At 50.2% G+C, this 18,714-nt stretch overlaps 1 protein-coding gene across 2 annotated transcripts; it reads left to right on the forward strand.

Annotated features, from left to right (window-relative positions):
- The first annotated feature begins 78 nt into the window (after positions 1 to 78).
- Positions 79 to 18,421, forward strand: TRPM4 (transient receptor potential cation channel subfamily M member 4). 2 transcript variants are annotated; one of them, XM_074219767.1, is made up of 25 exons: positions 81 to 398; positions 839 to 906; positions 1,422 to 1,590; positions 1,795 to 1,975; positions 2,368 to 2,531; positions 2,678 to 2,861; positions 3,010 to 3,071; positions 3,241 to 3,444; positions 3,972 to 4,071; positions 4,492 to 4,604; positions 5,528 to 5,908; positions 6,085 to 6,204; positions 6,299 to 6,428; positions 6,793 to 6,938; positions 12,142 to 12,254; positions 12,460 to 12,537; positions 12,625 to 13,068; positions 13,726 to 13,858; positions 14,017 to 14,191; positions 14,313 to 14,490; positions 16,861 to 17,057; positions 17,171 to 17,303; positions 17,498 to 17,570; positions 17,658 to 17,757; positions 17,996 to 18,421. In XM_074219767.1, the coding sequence occupies exons 1-25, from the start codon at positions 375 to 377 to the stop codon at positions 17,998 to 18,000; spliced, it is 3,675 nt and encodes a 1,224-aa protein (XP_074075868.1). In that variant the 5' UTR covers positions 81 to 374; the 3' UTR covers positions 18,001 to 18,421. The 2 variants fall into 2 exon arrangements, with proteins under 2 accessions (XP_074075869.1, XP_074075868.1); XM_074219768.1 differs by lacking the exons at positions 14,313 to 14,490; positions 17,171 to 17,303; positions 17,498 to 17,570; positions 17,658 to 17,757; positions 17,996 to 18,421 and having other exon boundaries at positions 79 to 398; positions 16,861 to 17,012.
- Positions 18,422 to 18,714: the final 293 nt, after the last annotated feature.

Raw genomic sequence — 18,714 nt, forward strand, 5'->3', positions numbered from 1 at the left:
CTGGGCCTCGGGCTGGGTCTCGGGCTGGGGCTGGGTCTCGGGCTGGGTCTCGGGCTGGGGCTGGGTCTCGGGCTGGGCCTCGGGCTGGGTCTCCGGCGCCTCTCTCTTTCGGGCCGGGTCGATGATCTTGCCGGCACTCTACGTCCGGCTGTGGGTCCCCCTGAGCCCCCGGCTCCCCAGGAGAGGGAAGCCCTTGGCCATTCCCCGCCCCCGCCCCGGTCCAGCCCTCGCCCCCGCCCCCTGGGAGGGAGGACTGGGGGAGGCCGGGCCGGGCCGGGGCAGCCGGGAGCGGGGAGGGATGTGACGGAGCCGGTTCTGGGCTGGGCAGGGCTGCGGAGGGTGAGGCTGAGGCCACTGCGGAGACAGGAGGAGACATGGCGGGGCCCGAGAAGGAGAAGGTACCGGGGAGGTCCCTCGCGGGAATCCTGGGTGGAGGGCTTGGGTGGCCGCGTCCCTGAGCGACCCCCGAGCCTTGGGCCCCTGAAGGAGCGAGGAGCTCCTCTGGAGGAAGGGGAGCCCGTCTGAGGGCATGGATGGTGGCTCCGGGAGGGAACCGGGGAAGGGCTGGAGCCGGCACCCCGGGGCTCCCAGAGAAGCGGGTGGTGTATGGGAGAATATGGATGTCTGGGTCCGGGAGGGAACTGGGGAAGGGCTGGAGCTGGACCCCAGGGTCCCCTCGAGGTGAGGGAATGAATCTGAGGACCCGGATATCTGCATTCCTTGACGACTGAGGCAGGGAAACTGGGGAGAGTTCCCCGAGGAACCCCCGGGACAGTCTGGAGGTCAAGATTCTCTGAGGGTCCCTAGTCTCAGCCTGTGTCTCCCTCCCCTTCCCCAGAAATGGATCCCACGAATCTTCAAGAAGAAAACTTGTACAACCTTTGTGGCAGATCTCAGTGACCCAGGGTAAGGCTGAACCCAGGAATCCAGAGCCCCCACCTGTTGTCCCCTCATCAAGGAACTGCTGGAACCTGGTATTGGTGGACAATCAGTGCCTATGACCTGGGCCCTGGGTGGCTGCTTCTGGGTTCTCCATTCTCCGTGTCCTTGAACCTGTGAGCTTCTCGATCCCTTAGTTCTTGCATCCCCGAGTCCCCAAGACTGAGGGTCCCTGGGTCCCAGAGTCTGAAGGTCCCCAAGTCCCTGAGTCCTCACGGTTGATTGTCTCTGATCCCTGAGTATGAGGTCCATGAGTCCTTGGGTCCCCAAGTCTCCGAATCCAAGGGCTCCTGGGTCCCTGAGTCCATGAGTCCTTAAGGTTGAGGGTCCCTAGGTCCCTGAGGGTAAGGGTCCAAGGGTTCAAAGGTCCCTGCGTCCTGGGTCCCCAAGCCTCTGAGTTCGAGGGTCTTTGGATCCCTAAGACTGAGGATCTCTGGGTCCCTGACTCTCCAAGTCCCTTTCTCTGACCCTCATATGGACAGCCGATGCCAGTGTGGTCGTCCCCGGGAGTTTCACTCTGCTGTGGCAGTAGAAGATGCCTTTGGAGCAGCTGTGGTCACGGTGTGGGACAGAGATACCCACACAACAGAACAGCCCACAGATGCCTATGGAGAACTCGACTTCCATGGTGCTGGTCGAGGTTTCAGCAAGGTGCCACCCCATGACTCCCTCATTGCCCAGGCAGCCCCTGTTCTCCCCGAGGTTTATCAGGCCCCAGGAACTTGGAGGGAGGGATGGAGTGCTCCCTCACCACCCCAACAAAGCAGGTCACTAAAGTCTGGCCTTGGGGCGGGGGGAGTCCAGAGGGGGACAGAGGGTGAACTCCACTCTTGTCTTATCTGTCTTGCCCGACAGTTCCTTCGTCTGTCTGACCGCACAGACCCAGCAGCAGCCTACTCCCTGGTCACCCGTACATGGGGTTTCCCAGCCCCCAACCTCGTAGTGTCTGTGCTGGGGGGCTCTGGAGGCCCCACGCTGCTGCCCTGGCTCAGGGACCTGCTGCGGAGAGGACTGGTGAGGGCCGCCCACAGCACTGGTGAGCCACCTCCAGGAACCCTGGGAGTCCACTCCTTCTCCTCCTCCCTTGCTCCTGTCCTGCCCAGTGGACCCCAATTCTCACCCTTTTGCCTTTCCATCCTCTGCCCTTCCCTGATTCCTCCCATCTCCCATGGCACAGGGACACCTGAGTCAGAGGACTCCAGATTCCACCTCTGACTTTAGGTCCTTTGGGAAAATTCCTTCATTTTCTCTGTTTCATTATTTCCCTTTCTTTCCAATGTGGTAGCAGAAGAGAAGGTTCCCAAGGTGCTTTTTAGTCTCAATCACTTTCCTAACTTTGGATGATTCAGTTTGTGTGGGGTGGGGGAAGGACGGAGGCAAGGAGGCTGGTCCTGAACTTTGGGGCCTTGTGGGCTCCCTTCCCTGCAGGTGCCTGGATTGTGACTGGGGGTCTCCACACTGGCATTGGTCGTCATGTTGGGGTAGCTGTGCAGGACCACAACACAGCAGGCACAGGTTCCACCAAGGTGGTAGCCATGGGTGTGGCTCCCTGGGGTGTAGTAAGAGGCCGGGAAGCCCTAGTCAACCCCAAGGTGAGGCCCTGCCCTGAATACCTGGGTTCTTCCCTGCAGGGGTGGGGCTCAGGGAGGTGACTTCAGAGGGTGGGGGATAGAAAAAGGGGATGTCCTGGAGGCTTGGGATAGGGAGGGGCCCTTAATGTGGTGTTCCCCTGCCCCAGGGCCTCTATCCTGCTCGATACCATTGGCAAGGGGGCCTCGAGGATGGAGGCCAGTGCCCCCTGGACTACAACTACTCTGCCTTCTTCCTGGTGGATGATGGGACTCACGGATGTTTTGGGGGCGAGACGCGCTTCCGGGCTAAGCTAGAATACCACATCTCCCGGCAAAAGACTGGGGTTGGAGGTGAGCCTGTCTGGGGGGGGGCGTCAGGTGCTCCAGCTGAGGGGCTCCCAGGACGGGGTGGGTGATGGCATCCCTCTGCTGAGGGTGTCTGGGATGTTGGCTGGGGACCTGAGATTCTGTCTCTCCATCTGTTCTCATCTCTCCACAGGCACAGGGATTGACATCCCTGTCCTCCTTCTCCTCATTGATGGAAATGAAAAGATGCTGCAGGTATTTGGGAGGTGGGCCACCAGGGTCCTTGAGGATTAGGAACTGGGGGTGGGACTGCCTGGGTCCCTGAGTGGGTGAAGGTTGGGAGCAGAGTATTTTACTCTCCAAGGAGGGTAGGAGCTGACCCGATGGCCTAAGAATCTTTAATCCCTGAACCTACTTTCCCCAGCGTGTGGAAGATGCCACCCAGGCTCAGCTGCCCTGCCTGCTCGTGGCAGGGTCTGGGGGTGCTGCTGACTGTCTTGCTGAGACATTGGAGGAAGCCCGGGCTGTGAGAGGCTCCTCCTCCTCCTTTGGAACCCGAGGTACAGAAGTCAGTGAACGGATCCGGCGCTTTTTTCCCAAGGGTGACCTTGGGGCCCTAGAGGCTCAGGTAGGAGGAACTGGAGGGGCTCATCTGTTAGGGACTGGAGGGCTCAGTTATGAGGGCCTGGGGAACTCAGGGACAAGGGACTGGAGCCCATATTTCAACTCTACATACACTGAATGACCTTAAGCAATTGTCTCTACCCAAGAAGTCCCAGCCAATTTCATTTCCAGTCACCTGAATGTTCTTTCTTCTTCTGGCACCTAATAAATCCAATAAATTTTAGGAAGAAAGCTCCACCTGGTTCAGAAACAAATGAGAGGCAGCTAGATGGCATAGTGAATAGAGCACCAGCCCTTGAGTCAGGTGGACCTGAGTTCAAATGTGACCTTAATAATTACTTAGCTGGGTGACCTTGGGCAAGTCATTTAACCCTATTGTCATGAAAGAAAAAAAAATGAAACCTCTGCCTTCAGGAAGTTCATCTTCTACTCCTGTGTGGGGCTTCTCGGATTAGGGCTCAGAGCCCACCAGGGCCTGGGGGACCAAAAAGTCTTGCTCACCCTGGGGGCCTTCCCCTTCCTCCCTTACAGATAGAGAGGATCATGAGTCGGAGGGAGATGCTGACTGTGTATTCAACTGAAGATGGTCCTGAGGAGTTTGAGACAGTGGTGCTGAGGGCTCTGGTGAAGGGTGAGGCACTTCTTCCTTCTCCTCTAGTAACTCCTTCCTGTCCAGGGGCGGGGGGGCTGAGACCACCCCATCTGCCCCAACCCTGCCTCCTTCCCTAGCCCTGACCCTCTTTTTATAGAGACAATACCATTCCTGCTGCAGATGCTCTCTGTCCTCCAATCTGAACTTCCTTATATAGCGTCTCACCCCAAAAGATTTTTTATCTCCCACTTTCTTGGAGTCTGAACATCGGCACAGTCCATTACTCAATTTTGAAATCTGAGTGACCTTCTTCACTAGCAGTGGGAGAAGGTCCAATGCTTCCGCCATGTTTTGTAGTCTATTCAAGGGTAATGACACCCATCTCCTTGTCACTGGAGGCCAGATATCAAACAGTAGGACTGACCCCTTCCCTTCCCTCTCCTTCTCACCCACGGTCAGCCTGCGGCAGCTCAGAGGCATCAGCATACATGGATGAACTACGTCTGGCCGTGGCCTGGAACCGTGTGGACATTGCACAGAGCGAGATATTCCGAGGAGACATCCAGTGGCGGGTAAGAACACTAGGGGAAAGTAGGAAAAATGAAGGGAGACTTCTCCCTTCCCACTTCTCTGTTCTAAATAGAGAGAACCCTGGAACTGGAGTCAGGAAGATAAGAGTTCAAATCCAGCCTCAGACACTCACTGGTAGTGTGACCCCGGGCAAATCACTTAACCTCCGTTCACCTCGGTCTCCCCCTGTTCAAAATGGCAGATTTAATAGCACAGATGTTATGAGGATCCAATGAGATAATATTTTTAAAGTGATGAGCTTGATCCTTGATGTGTAGTCATAGCTATTTATCATTATTATTACTATTAGCCATACTGGGCAGTCAGTATGTTCTTGTGGTCCATCCCTTTTGCCTCCCTCTTTCTCCCCTTATTTTTGATTTTTCCAAATCTGAGCTTTTCACTTTTTCCATCAGCTTCACTCTTCCTGCTCTGACTAAGTTGCATGCACACACATGTACATGTCCAGAAACACACTTGCAGTCACATGTGTGTCTATATGCAACATACATCATCCTTTCCATCCTTCCATGTCAGCTCCTTCCTGGTCTGCTGGCCTTTCTCTATGTCTGTCCATCCCCAATTGCTCTGGTCTGCCTGTCTGTATCCTGCCCTTTCTACCCATCCATCCATACGTCTGCCCCCCATCTCTCAGCCGTCTGCCCCTTATCCCCAGGTCCCCCATTTGTTCATCCCCAGGTGATTGGCTTTGTCCCTTCCCTGATGGTCTTTCTGTTTGCTCCTTGTTGATTCATTTCTGTCCATCTGTGCCTCCCCCCTTTCTCTCCATCCTTCCTTTTATTTCTCTGGTTCTCATCTGTCTGTCTGCCCCCTCTAGCTGTCATTTGTCTGTCTTTGTTTCCCTGTCCCTGATCTGTCCGGTCCATGTCCATCTCTGGCTAACCATCCATCCCTGACTTTGCAGTCTTCCCACCTCGAGGCCTCTCTCCAGGACGCTCTCGTGAATGACCAACCAGAGTTCGTATGCCTCCTCATCTCCCGAGGTCTCAGTCTTAGTCACTTCCTGACCCCAGTGCGGTTAGCCCAGCTCTATACCACTGCCCCCTCTGGCTCGCTGGTCCGACACCTGCTGGACCGTGTAGCCCCCAATCCTGGGGCCGACGGAGGGCGCAAGGAGAGCTCTGCCCCTGGCATCCCCCCCACTTCGCCTCTCCGAGATGTGCACCTGCGGGATGTGGGGCGCCTTCTTCGTGACCTGCTTGGGTCTGCCTGTGCTCCCCAGTATCAAGCAGGCACTGCCGCAGATACATTGGAGTCAGATTCTGCTGGGGGCCGTCGGGAGAGCGTAAGAATTGGATGGGACGGGGCCTAGGTGGGGATGCTGCTGTCCCTCCCATGGGACCTTGGGAAAGCCACTTAATGAAGGATCTCGGAAGTCTCTTCATGCTCCCTGGTCTGTGGCTCTTGGAAGACTCAGGTCTTGGCGCTCATCCACATCCAAACCCATCTCTGTCCACCCAGATGTGTCTTCTGATGGATCCTTTGTCAGACTCCATGCCTGGGCAGGCCCCCTGGACTGACCTGCTGCTCTGGGCCCTGCTTCTGAATCGTGCCCAGATGGCCATGTACTTCTGGGAGATGGTGAGGCCTCTATCTTGGGCCATGAGATCAGGGGTGGTGGGGAGAGATGTGTTCAAAGGGCCTATGACCCTGCACTGTGTCTCCGTTCTCTTAGGGAAGTAACTCAGTGGCCTCTGCCTTGGGTTCCTGCCTCCTACTTCGAGTCTTAGCTCGCCTGGAGCCTGAGGCTGAGGAAGCTGCCAGGAGAAAGGAACTGGCAGCCAAATTTGAGGGGCTTGCCATGGGTATGTTTGGATCTCTGTGAAGAGAGGGGGGTCCAGGACTGGAAGGGAACACTTTGGATGATGGAGCCAGGACTGTGGATATGAGGACAGACCAGCACACTGGGAGTCCTCCTATCTCTGGGTTGGCTTTCTAGAAGATCATGGCCATTACTTCTTGCAGGGTCTTTGCCCTCTCTGTCCTCAGTTTACTTGACAGTAAAATTCAGAATCAAAGACCTTTGAGCTCCTTTCTGACTCTTAATCTCATGTCCCAGTGGTTTTGTGGAACCTAGTTTGGGGGCATCCTAAGGTGGATGTTTCTCTCGAGGTGGGGAGAGGGGAGAGACATCCTACTTGACCCCAGCCTCTGTTTCTCTTTCCCTAGGTCTGTTTGCAGAGTGTTATCGAAACAGTGAGCCCCGAGCCACTGACCTGCTCCTGCGCCGATCCCCACTCTGGGCGGGTGCCACCTGCCTCCAGTTGGCAACACAAGCTGATGCCAGGGCCTTCTTTGCACAGGATGGGGTGCAGGTAAATTCAATCCCCAAGGAGAAAATTGCATCCTTTACACACAACTATAGGATGTCCTAGACACTGAGGATGGTGTGTCTCTTCACACAGAGCCTTTCTATGGGGAGAGTACTGTTCCCCAGGACACAATTTTGTTCAACAAAAATTTATTTATTAAGCATCTGATACTGCCAGGGATTGAGGGTACAACACTACCTCCCCTCTATGAGTTAACATTCTTATGGGAGCATAGAACACAGACACAAATAAGTCAATGAAATAGGACTTGAACAAGATAGCACATTCAGCGGGGGACATCAGGAAGGGCCTGGCATAGAAGGTGCTTCTTGGACTGAGTTTTGAAGGGTGGTAGGACTCAAGTATGCAGAGGGGAGAAAGGCAGACATGGCATCTCATGAGTTTGGAGAGTGGTGGGCTGGCAGGTAGATAGGGAATAAGACTAGGAACACAGCTTGAGCCAAGTTGTAGAAGGGCATAAAGAAGTAGCAATTCATGCTGCTCATGCCACTCCATCTTTCCAGTTGGGTTTCAGCTGTGATGGACAGAGACTAAAATTTAGGAAGGGGAGCATTTGAGAGAAGTTGTGAAGGGCAGTCAGGGAGTCCCATAGTGAACAAAGCACTGGGCTTGGAATCAGGAAGACTCATTGTCATGAGTTTAAATCAAAACTCCAACACTTACTAGTTGTGTGACCTTGGGCAAATCATTGTGCCCTGTTTGCCTCGGTTTTCTCATCTGTAAAATGAGCTAGAGATGGAAATGGTAAATCACTCCAGTTTCTCTGCCAAGAAAACCCCAATGGGGTCACGAAGAGTTAGACATGACGAATAACAACATGAAGGACACGAAGAACAAGTCAGATTGGAGGAGGAGAAAGAGGGAAAGGAAGCTGGACAAGGGTAAGATGAGGGTAAGGAAGTTGTCAAAATATGAGAGTTAAGAGGAGTGAGGACCCCAGAGTCCAAGGCTGCCATGAGCAGTTACCTCAGTCATCCAGTCAATCAACATGTGTTTATTAAGTGCCTACTGTGTACCACATTCTGCTAAGTGAGGGCTTAGCAGCTCACCACAGATGATGACCACTAAGAGCTCCTACAAGGATGGGCAAGGTTGGAGGATTTTTCAGCAAGAACAAGGGGCAGAGAGAATCTCACAGTGGTCAGAGTATGTGGTGTGCATGTTTCTACCACAGCCAACTGACTCCTGTCTAGACTGAAAGAGCAGGCTGCTTTTCCTCCTGGGACAGAAGGTGAAAGTGCTTCAGGATACCTCACCACATTATAAGGTGTCACGGGGAGAGAAGCATCCCTGGAAAACTCGAATCCTGAATCGGGTCTGATGTTGAAGGGTGGGAGAGAGAGAGAGAGAGAGAGAGAGAGAGAGAGAGAGAGAGAGAGAGAGAGAGAGAGAGAGAGAGAGAGAGAGAGAGAGAAACAGCATGGAACCTTAGAGCTTAGAAAGAGACCTGAGTCTCTTGCCAAAGAATAAGGAGTGGGACACTTCAAGGAGATACTTCATTGGCCCCTCAAAGAACAGTCCCACTGATACCATCAGGTGAATGCCTCCCAATGTGCATCAATAATTGGTGACTCTCGGGGGAGCTGGACAAACAGGAACCTAGGAGACATGGCTAAGGATGATGTTGTTCTGGGTGAGAATCCAAGGAAGAAAGGGTTCAAAAGTTCATAGTGAATGAAATCGAAGAAAGGAACCAGAACTGACTAATACTTAGCATTTTTGTGATGCTTTCAGGTTTTCAAAGTACTTTAGAAATGTCTCCTTTTATCCTCACAGCCACCCTGGTGGGGAGAAGAGGCAGCTTTGTAATTCTCATTTTACAGTTGAGAAAACTGAGGCAGGCCCCTAACCTACATTTCCCTGTTTTGATTAAGTTTCTAGACTACATTTCCCTTTTTTGATTAAATTTCGAGACTAATAGATCAGAGGGATGCTGAAAATGTAGTTTAGTTTGGTGAGAGAAAGTCTCTGTGGACCAGTTGAAGAGATGTGGCTAAACCATGTATGGTCTCATCTGACTGAACAGGCAGACTAAAGTTTGATTTGATGTCAGATTGGAAGAAGGTCTACAATGGAATTCCTTGAAGATCTGTGATATCAGTAACAACAAAGAGAAGTTACTCATTAGATTTGTAGATAATACAAGGCTGTTGGGAAAATGGACTATATTGGATGACAGAGCAATGATATATATATATATATATATATATATATATATATATATATATATATATGTATATGTATATATGGATGGGCAAGAACGTCCGGGCACATCCAGTGAGACGAAATTTGACAGAGATAAATGTAAAATCCTAGCTGTGGGAGTCTAGGGAGATCTTTTTTTAAAATTTATTTTTATTAAAGATATTGAGTTTTACAATTTCCCCACCAATCTTACTTCCCTCCCCCCACGCCTCCATGGAAAGAAATCTGTCAGTCTTTACTTTGTTTCCATGTTGTACCTTGATCCAAATTGGGTGTGATGAGAGAGAAGTCATATCCTTAAAGAAGAGAAGTCTAAGAGGTAACAAGATCAGACAATAAGATATCTGTTTTTTTCTAAGTTAAAGGGAATAGTCCTTGAACTTTGTTCAAAGTCCACATCTCCTTATCTGGATATAGATGGCACTCTCCTTTGCAGACAGCCCAAAATTGTTCCTGATTGTTGCACTGATGGGATCAGTGAGTCCTTCAAGGTTGAACATCACCCCCAGTCTAGGCAGATCTTGCAACTTCTTAGTGATCTGGATCAACAATCTCTCATGAAATTAGAGATATCATCAGTGGAGAGAAGTTTTTTGAAGTGATAATGTAATGAATTGTATCCTATAGTACTCCATTATTTGATGATTCAGAATATGGAGTAGAATTCTCCCCTTTCCTCACAGAATTTCTTCTGAACATTAATCCCTGTATAACCAGGTGGAGTAGATCCTTTGACCCATGAGTAAGGAACCCTGGGGTCTAGCTCCAAGTCTCTTGGCTCTAAGAAGTTCAGTGCTTTTATATTCTGTGGCTACTAAATTTGCTTTTAGTAGGGTCCTACCACTTCAAGGTCACCAGGCACATTCTCTCCCCTGGGCTGAAGAAGAGTTCACCAGAGAAGAGGATGCCCCAGTCATTTCATTTTACAGCCAGAAGGAGCCTTGTAGAGCATCCAGTTCAATTCTTGGGGAGAGAGTTGTATCAAGGGTCTAGGACCAGAGAGGGATTAAACCCCACTGAATTCAGCCTTGTTCAGATCACATTGGGAGCAATGAATGAGAGCTTTTGGGGGTAGTACTGTTTAGGAAGGATAGCCAATGGTCATCCATAGGAGATCATTCAAAGAAAGTCAACCATTATGGCAATGGCCTCCATATTATGCCAGATGAGGATGGGATGAAGGAAGTGGTTATGTCTAAACTGGAGAAGAGAAGGCTTGGGAGATGAGTCATGATGGATATCTAGTTTTTTGAAATTTAGGAACATTTTTATTTTCACTTAGTCTAATAACGGCTAGCATTTATATACATTTTAAGGTTTTCAAAGAACTTTACAAACACCCCAGTTTATCCTTACAACAATACTAAGTATGTCTATTATCACCACTTTACAGACAAGGAAACTGAGGCAGAAAGTGGTCAAGTTATTTTCCCAGGATTATAAAAACTAATAAGTTGTCTGAGGACAGATTTGAACTCGGGTCTTCCTGACTGTACCTCCTAGTTTCTCTAAATGCCATAAAATGTCACATTATTCCTACATATATATATATATATATATATATATATATGTATTAAATATCATCTTAATTGGTGTTTTGTGTTCTTTTTTTAAAGAAAGATTTTATTTATTTTGAGTTTTACAATATTTCCCCTGATCTTACTTACCCCCCCCCACCCTCCACAGAAGGCAGTCTGTTAATCTTTACATTGTTTCCATGGTATACATTGATCCAAACTGAATGTTATGAGAGAAATCACATCCTTAAGGAAGAAACATAAAGTATAAGAGATAGCAAGATCAGACAATAGGATATCAGGTTTCCCCCCCTAAATTAAAGGTAATAGTCCTTGGTCTTTGTTCAAACCCCACAATTCTTTGTCTGGATACAGATAGTATTCTTCATCACAGATACCCCTAAATTGTCCCTGGTTGCTGCACTGATGGAATGAGCGAGTCTATGAAGGTTGATCATCACCCCCCCCATGTTGCTGTTAGGGTGTACAGTGTTCTGGTCCTGCTCATCTCACTCAGCCTCAGTTCATGTAAACATAATAGATATTTTTGAAATATTTGAAACAGAAATGACAATGGGAATAAGTCCATAGAGTCATAGATTTAAGGGAACTTGCTATTGTTCGGTCACCCTTGGTGACCTCTTTCGGGGTTTTCTTGGCAAAGATACTGGTGTGGTTTTCCGTTTCCTTTTCCAGCTCCTTTTACAGATGATGTAACTGAGGCAAACAGAATGAGACTGGATTTGAACACAGATCCTCCTGATTTCAGGACTGCTGCTCTAGTCCCACCCTCTTATGTAGAGATTAAATGATATACCTGTGATAACACAGATAGTAAATGTCTGAGATGAGTTATGAAAATGCTTGGAGTCCAGGAAATGAATGTTTTGTTGGTGAAACAGCCCCAGAGGCCAGTGTCCTTGGGCGACTGAGTGTGTGGAAGGAAGGAAAGCAAGGGAAGACTTGAAAGGCAGGAGGGGGCCAGGTTAGGACAGGCTAGGAATCAACCAGAGTTTTATAGATGATTGCCGGAGGGTGGCACAGTCAGACTTGAGCTTGAGGAAGAACCCCTTGACAACTGAGGAGGGAAGGAGAGATGATAAGAGAGGGAGGGCATGGGCATGGGAGTGAAGGGGAGAGAGCAGAGGATGGAAATGAAGGCATCTGCAGAGGACTGGGAGAGAGGAGGGGATGTCAAGGGCCTTGGAGACAAAGAAATTGGGAGAGGAGAAGGCTCACAGAGACTGACCTCTATTTTCTCATTAAAAGTGCAATGGGAAGTGGGACAGAGTTGAGAAAATTTCTCTTCTCCACTTCCATCACCCCACTCCCCTGGGAATTCCCACTTGTCACATGCCTTTGCTGAGCCATTGGGAGGGAGACTGACTTCTCTTTCCTGGGTTCCCATGGACTTGGGAGCCATGGGGATCCTCAGGTCCCTAATCCTCATCCTATGCCTCCAGTCCCTGCTGACAGAGAAGTGGTGGGGAGAGATGGACAGCAGCACACCAGTGTGGGCCTTGGTCCTCACCTTCTTCTGCCCCCCATTCATCTACACCAACCTCATCACTTTTAGGTGAGACTCTCCTTTACCCTTTCCAGTCTGGTGCTGGGCCCCTTCCTAGTGCCTAAGAGGACCCCCCCCAACATGTTGTGCCCCCAAGGTTCTCGGGTCTCAAATTCACAACTGAATATCTACAGGAACTTTAGGCAAGACCTCTCTGAGCTTCATTTTCTATTTGACTCAATGGCTTCCAATGCATTCTCTGTTTTTCCGGCAGACCCTTGGATGAGGAACCACGGAGGAGAAATCAATGGGGGCTAAATGTGGAAGGTGTCAATGGCGATGGCCCCTCAGGGTGAGGACTAGGTCTGAGTTAATGGGGAGGGTCCTAGTTTGGCCACGTCTGTGGCTAACCACTGCCTTTCCCATCCATCCCCTGCAGGCAGGCAGAGGTCCTGGAGAAGGGGGGGACGAGGACCCCCGCCCAGAATAGAGGACTAAGGGGCTGCTGCTTCAGGGACCCGCGGCAGTGGAGCCGATGCCTCCATCGCTGGTCCCAGTTTTGGGGGGCTCCAGTGACGATCTTCCTGGGCAATGTAGTCAGCTACCTCCTATTCCTCCTACTCTTTGCCCGGGTTCTCCTGCTGGACATCCAACCTGAATCACCCACTGCCATTGAGTTCTTACTTTATCTCTGGATCTTCACCTTGTTGTGTGAGGAACTACGACAGGGTCTGTCAGGGGGCTGGGGAAACCTTGGGATTGGCACACCCTCCGGACCTGGGAAGGTGCCTCTGAGTCGGCGGTTGCGCCTCTACCTTGCTGACACCTGGAACCAGTGTGACCTTGTTGCCCTTGGCCTCTTCCTTGTAGGTGTTGGCTGCCGGTAAGTGACCTCTGACCCTGTGATTTCAGGTGGCACCCCCTTTACTCTCTTTGACATCCATCCTTCCCAGGAACTCTGGGCCATTGATTTCTATCAAAGTGACATCAAAACCTTTCTAAGCACCAACTCTTCTCTAAGTCAGTTTAACTGAATCTTGTCTTCCCTTCTGCTTTAAGGACAACGTTTAACCTCTTGCTTACCCTCTGGGTCTTGGGAACGTTTCCAGCCGCTGCTTCCTTGGCATCTCCAGTTGTCCCACATGCTCCCTTAGCTCAAAGACCTTCTTTGAGAAGTCTTGCTGTTCTCTCTCCCGAATACAAAAAATGTCCCACAGTCTCTTGGAGGGGCTGATATTGGCCCTGTGAGTCCTCTGGTCTAGTTGGACCCCCCTCACCTCCACCTAGAGACAGCCTTAGAGGTTGGGAGATCGTTGGGACCATAAGGAACTAGGGTAGCTGAACCTAAGCTCTGGTTCAAACTGCTTCCCCTGCCCCTCCCTGACCTTTCCCACCCAGCCCAGGCTCCCAACCCCTCCTTCTGACAGGGGGGCATGCCTCTCTCACCTCCCCATTCTCAGGGACTTTCTGAGAGACTTTTGCCCCAGGATTGGGCAGATGGGTTTCTCCAGCAGCTGCTTTTCCCACCCCTCATGCATAGGCTGACGCCAGGGCTGTACCAGCTGGGCCGGGCAGTCCTCTGCCTGGACTTCATGGTCTTCACCCTCCGCCTTCTGCACATCTTCACAGTCAATAAGCAGCTCGGACCCAAGATCGTGATTGTGAACAAGATGGTGAGGTTGGGGCTGGGCTGAGAAAGAGGAAGGGGATGGAAGAGGGAAGGAGAGAAGAGAGAGGGGAAGGCTGGGCAGAGAGGGAAGAGGAAAAGGAAAAGCTCCTGGCTTATCAGACTCTTCCTCTGTTACTCCTCACCCCCTTCTCTATCATGCAGATGAAGGATGTCTTCTTCTTCCTCTTCTTTCTGGGTGTGTGGCTTGTGGCCTATGGTGTGGCCACTGAGGGGCTGCTCCGACCCCAGGACCGTGACCTGCCTGCCATCCTAAGACGGGTTTTTTACCGGCCCTACCTGCAGATCTTTGGCCAGGTCCCCCAAGAAGACATGGACGGTGAGCAGGGCTTCCAGAAATCTCTTTCTCTGTGTGGGTGTGCTTCCATGTCTCAGGTGTCTGACTGTCTTTGTGACTGACTTTGTCCCTGTCTCTGTCCTGTCTTCCTGTTGGATCATAGTGACCCTGATGCAGCAGGAGAACTGTTCCATGGAGCTGGGCTTGTGGGCCCGGCCTCCAGAGTCCTCCTCGGGCTCCTGTGTCTCCATTTATGCCAACTGGCTGGTGTTGCTACTTCTGGTCGTCTTCCTACTGGTGGCCAATGTGCTTCTGCTCAACCTTCTCATCGCCATGTTCAGGTGCCTGGCCCAACCAATGACTCCTGAGCCCCTGACTTTGACCATGGACTTCTGAGTGACACCTAGAGGATTCTACCCTTTCATCTCAGCCCCTTCTGTCTACACTCCTGGAGAGGATGATCCCCTTCTCCAACCCAGAGAGGTTTACACTCTCCATTTCACCATGAGCCACAATCGTCCCATTCTGAAATTGCTCTTTGATTCCAACCTCCTTCCTCTGTCTATCCCTCTCTCCTTGAGCCTCCCCATCTTTTCTTTGTCCTTATGTGACTTCCAATCATCCTCTCTCTCGCTCTTCTTTCTCAACCATAGCCTGCCTTTTGTCCCTTCATAGCTGACTAGTTCAAATACACTCTGCTCTTTCCTGGGGGTCCCTTGCACTCTTGTCCTGCCCCACACTCCTGGAGGTAATGCTGATTGCATTTACCATTCACCTTCTCTGCTCTAGCTGGTGTTCCATTGAGCACCTCTTATCTAATCTCAGCTGGGTCTTCATTAAGGGTCTAATCAAGGCCCTTCCTCCAATGACTACTAGGCCCTACCAAGTAACTGCTACATATCTCTTCTCTTCTTTTTTGTTTTTGTTTTTGTCTTTTTTTTGGCAAGGCAATGGGGTTAAGTGACTTGTCCAAGGTCACACAGCTAGGTAATTATTAAGGGTCTGAGGTCACATTTGAACTCAGATCCTCCTGACTCCAGGCCTGGTACTATATTCCTGTACCACCTAGCTGTCCCTCTTCTTTTAGGAAAATTTATTTATTTAAGGCAATGAAGTTAAGTGACTTGTCCAAGGCCACACAGCTAGATAATTATTATTTTTTTTTAGGTTTTTGCAAGGCAAATGGGGTTAAGTGGCTTGCCCAAGGCCACACAGCTAGATAATTATTAAGAGTCTGAGATCGGATTTGAACCCAGGTACTCCTGACTCCAAGGCCGGTGCTTTATCCACTATGCCACCTAGCTGCCCCATTAATTATTAAGGGTCTGAGGTCACATTTGAACTCAGGTCCTCTTGACTCCAGGGGCTGGTACTCTATTCACTGCACCACCTAGCTGCCCATCTCTTCTTTTCTTGATCCAACAATACAGGCTATATATAATATTTACTCTCAAAGAAGTCAAAATGCAGTCACACCTATGCAATCACATTAAACATTATGTACCTCAGTTTCCCCATCTTTAAAATGGAAATAGTTACCTGTTGTAAACAACCTCAAAGAACTGAATATGATGCCAGTGTCCCAACCTCAGCCTTACCAAAGACCCTCTGAAGGATTTACCTGTTATTGCTGAAAGTACCACCATCTTGGTAGTCTCTCACATTCTTAGCCCTAGAGTCATTCTTAAGTCCTCACCTTCTTCCAAGTCTTTTTAAAAAAGTATTATTGATGTGTTTTGGGTTTACATTACCCACAGATACTTCCACTTGGTATGGATCTCTGGTAATGACACAAAATAAGTAAATGCTGCTGCCCACTTCAGGACCCTACACTTTTCTTCTCCCTAGGCTATTGTTTTTGTCTCCTAGTTGCTCTTCTTCCTGGTCTCTCCTCCTTCTATCTATCTGCCAAGCTGCAAAAGACTAGAGTCTTTCTGAGGCACAATCTGATCTGATTGAGGCAGATCAGACCCTCCCCTGCTCAAAAATATACCATGGCTCCCAATTGCCCCCAAATAAGCCCAGCGTTTGTGGTGCTTTCCAGTCCTGCTCCCCACTTTCTTCCAGAAGTCGCCCAAGGACTCCTGCTCTTATTTCCTCTTCCCCTTCCCCTTCCCACATCAGCCCCCCGGGATTCCCACCCCCATCATCACTCCCTATAGCTTGGAATGTTTTCCCTCTTCTAGTCTTAGCACTGGGGTTCCCTGCTGGAGAAGCCCCTCTGAATTGTTTACCTCTATATGTATATTATGTGGAAGTTCCTGGAAGGCAAAGATTGCATTATTTTGTGTGTGTGTGTGTATGTGTGAGGTGTTTGTGGGTGTTCTCTGCTAAAACCCCTATAACCTTAGAGGTGCTTCATAAATGTCTATTGAGTTAAATTGTCCACTGATTCTCTGCTCCAAAGATTTCTTCTCCTTGGACTCAGTGACTTTCCTCTGTTCCATCTTCACCATACTGAGCTCTCACTCCAAAGACTTTTGACTTATTGATCAATAACCTCTGACCCCATGACCCATATTTAATCTCTTCTTGTAACCATGCCCTGACCCTGACTCAGTGACTCCTTATGTCGGACCTTCTGATCCTTGACCCTGATGATCTTTTGAGTCAAGAATTATCTTACACTCCCCTTTTCCATGCCTTTTGATTAAATGATCCTTAATTATCAATGGGTTGCCCTCTGACTCTCTTGCCTTCTGGTCCCCCAGTCACACCTTTGGAAAGGTGCAGGGAAACAGTGACTTGTACTGGAAGTTTCAGCGCTATGGATTGATCCGGGAGTTCCACAGCCGTCCGGCACTGGCCCCACCGCTCATCATCTTCTGCCACATCCTCCTCCTGCTGGCCCGTCTGGATCCCAGGCGCAGCCACCGCCGCAGGATCCCCCCTCCAAAAGAAGACTTCAGTAAGCTTTCCTGGTGGTGGGCTGAGGTGCATGAATTTCCAGAAGATGATCTCCCAGCAGTCCTGGGGGTCCTGAACTGAGCCCTCTCCTGTCATGCCCCCCCCCCCCGCCAGGGTTGCACCTATCCGACAAGGCAGAGAGGACACTGCTGACATGGGAGTCGGTGCAAAAGGAGAACTTTCTTCTTGGTCGAGCCCGTGACAAGAGGGAGAGTGATTCTGAGAGACTTCGGAGAACATCCCAGAAGTAAGTAGGGAGACCCCTCTTAGGCATCGGGGGGAGGAGAGAGGGGACATTGATGAAATGAAGGGTTATCTCTGTCTCTGAGCAAAGACAGCTCTGAGAATGAAGGATCTATGCAGCTGGTGGAGGACAGAGATGTCTCAAAGGAAGGGACTAAGACCCTTACTTCCTTCCCCTACCTCCCCTTCCAAACCCAGGGTAGATACAGCCTTGAAGCATCTGGGTCAGATTCGTGCTTACGAACAGCGTCTGGTGGGACTGGAACGTGAGGTAAGAGGCAGTGGTGGGTGAGCAGGGAAGGAGGACTGGGGTAGCCTGGGGGACAGGGAGCCTCCTCTGACTCAACACTACTCCTAGGTTCGTCACTGCAGCCAACTCCTCAGTTGGGTGGTTGAGGCGCTGAGCCACTCTGAACTGATCTCATCAAGGAAGCCACCCCCCACTCAACCCCTAAAAGGTCAGCAACTACTGACCTCTTCTTGCCTTTTTCCTGCCCCTGGCCTTCTCATGCCCTAGTCATGCCCACCCCCTAATCCTTCCAGGCCTTCCCCTGTCCATTGTTGTTCATATTTTTGTCTACTTGCCATTGTATTACTCTCCATCCCTGGGTCATGCTGAGTCTCCATCTTCCTGTCCCAATCTTCTCTCCTCCCTCCATTGCCACCAGGTCACTAACTCCTTCATCTTTCCCACAGAATGAGCCCCTTGGGGCTGGACACCAAAGGACTCTCATCCCCTTCGAGACCTAGGACTCAGAGACATCCCTCTGTCCCTCCAGGTCAAACTATCAGAGACAATCTCCACCTCTAGGCCCCATTCTTAGGAGCCTCCCTGGGGGTGAGCTTTCATTCCCATGGACCCTCTCTACTGGGCCCATCCCAATCACCAGGGAGACAATCACATTGACAACAACCTCATCACCAGGTGCCTCCCCCCATCCCCAGTGACCCAATCTAAAGTGACCCTTGCCCCAGGCAGTAAGATCCAGAGTGACAAAGAAGCATCCAGACAACCCTGGACTGTGGGTTTCATGTCAGATAATCAGGACCTGGGCAGGGCCAGGGATTCCTCCCTTCAGGGTTTAAAATCTACACAGACTGTAAATAAAGATCAATTTGTAAGATGCTGCGAACAATTTCCTTTTTTTTTAATTAGACAGGATAATTAAAGGAAAGCAGATTAAGAAATGCTGTAGATTGTGTTTACCAAGATTTAGAGAAAACATCTGACAGTCTTTCTCATGTGATTCCTATGAACAGTTGTGGGCTAGAAAAGAATATAATTGGGTGAATTCGGGATTCATTGAATGGTCAATCCCAAAGAACAATCAGCAATAGTTTGGCATCATTTGGAGGGAGGTCTCCAATGGGAAGCCTCAAGGATCTATACTTGGCCCTGTGACTTTGAACATTCT

Source organism: Macrotis lagotis, chromosome 1 (genome assembly GCF_037893015.1).
Source record: "Macrotis lagotis isolate mMagLag1 chromosome 1, bilby.v1.9.chrom.fasta, whole genome shotgun sequence".
In the NCBI taxonomy this organism is placed as follows: domain Eukaryota; kingdom Metazoa; phylum Chordata; class Mammalia; order Peramelemorphia; family Peramelidae; genus Macrotis; species Macrotis lagotis.

Excerpts from the sequence above, each read along its gene's own strand:
- TRPM4 (XM_074219767.1), top strand. The coding sequence starts at position 375 with ATGGCGGGGCCCGAGAAGGAGAAG. Across the intron at positions 1,591-1,794 it reads CTGGTCGAGGTTTCAGCAAG|TTCCTTCGTCTGTCTGACCG; the intron begins GTGCCACCCCAT and ends CTTGCCCGACAG. Across the intron at positions 13,069-13,725 it reads CTTGTAGGTGTTGGCTGCCG|GCTGACGCCAGGGCTGTACC; the intron begins GTAAGTGACCTC and ends CCTCATGCATAG.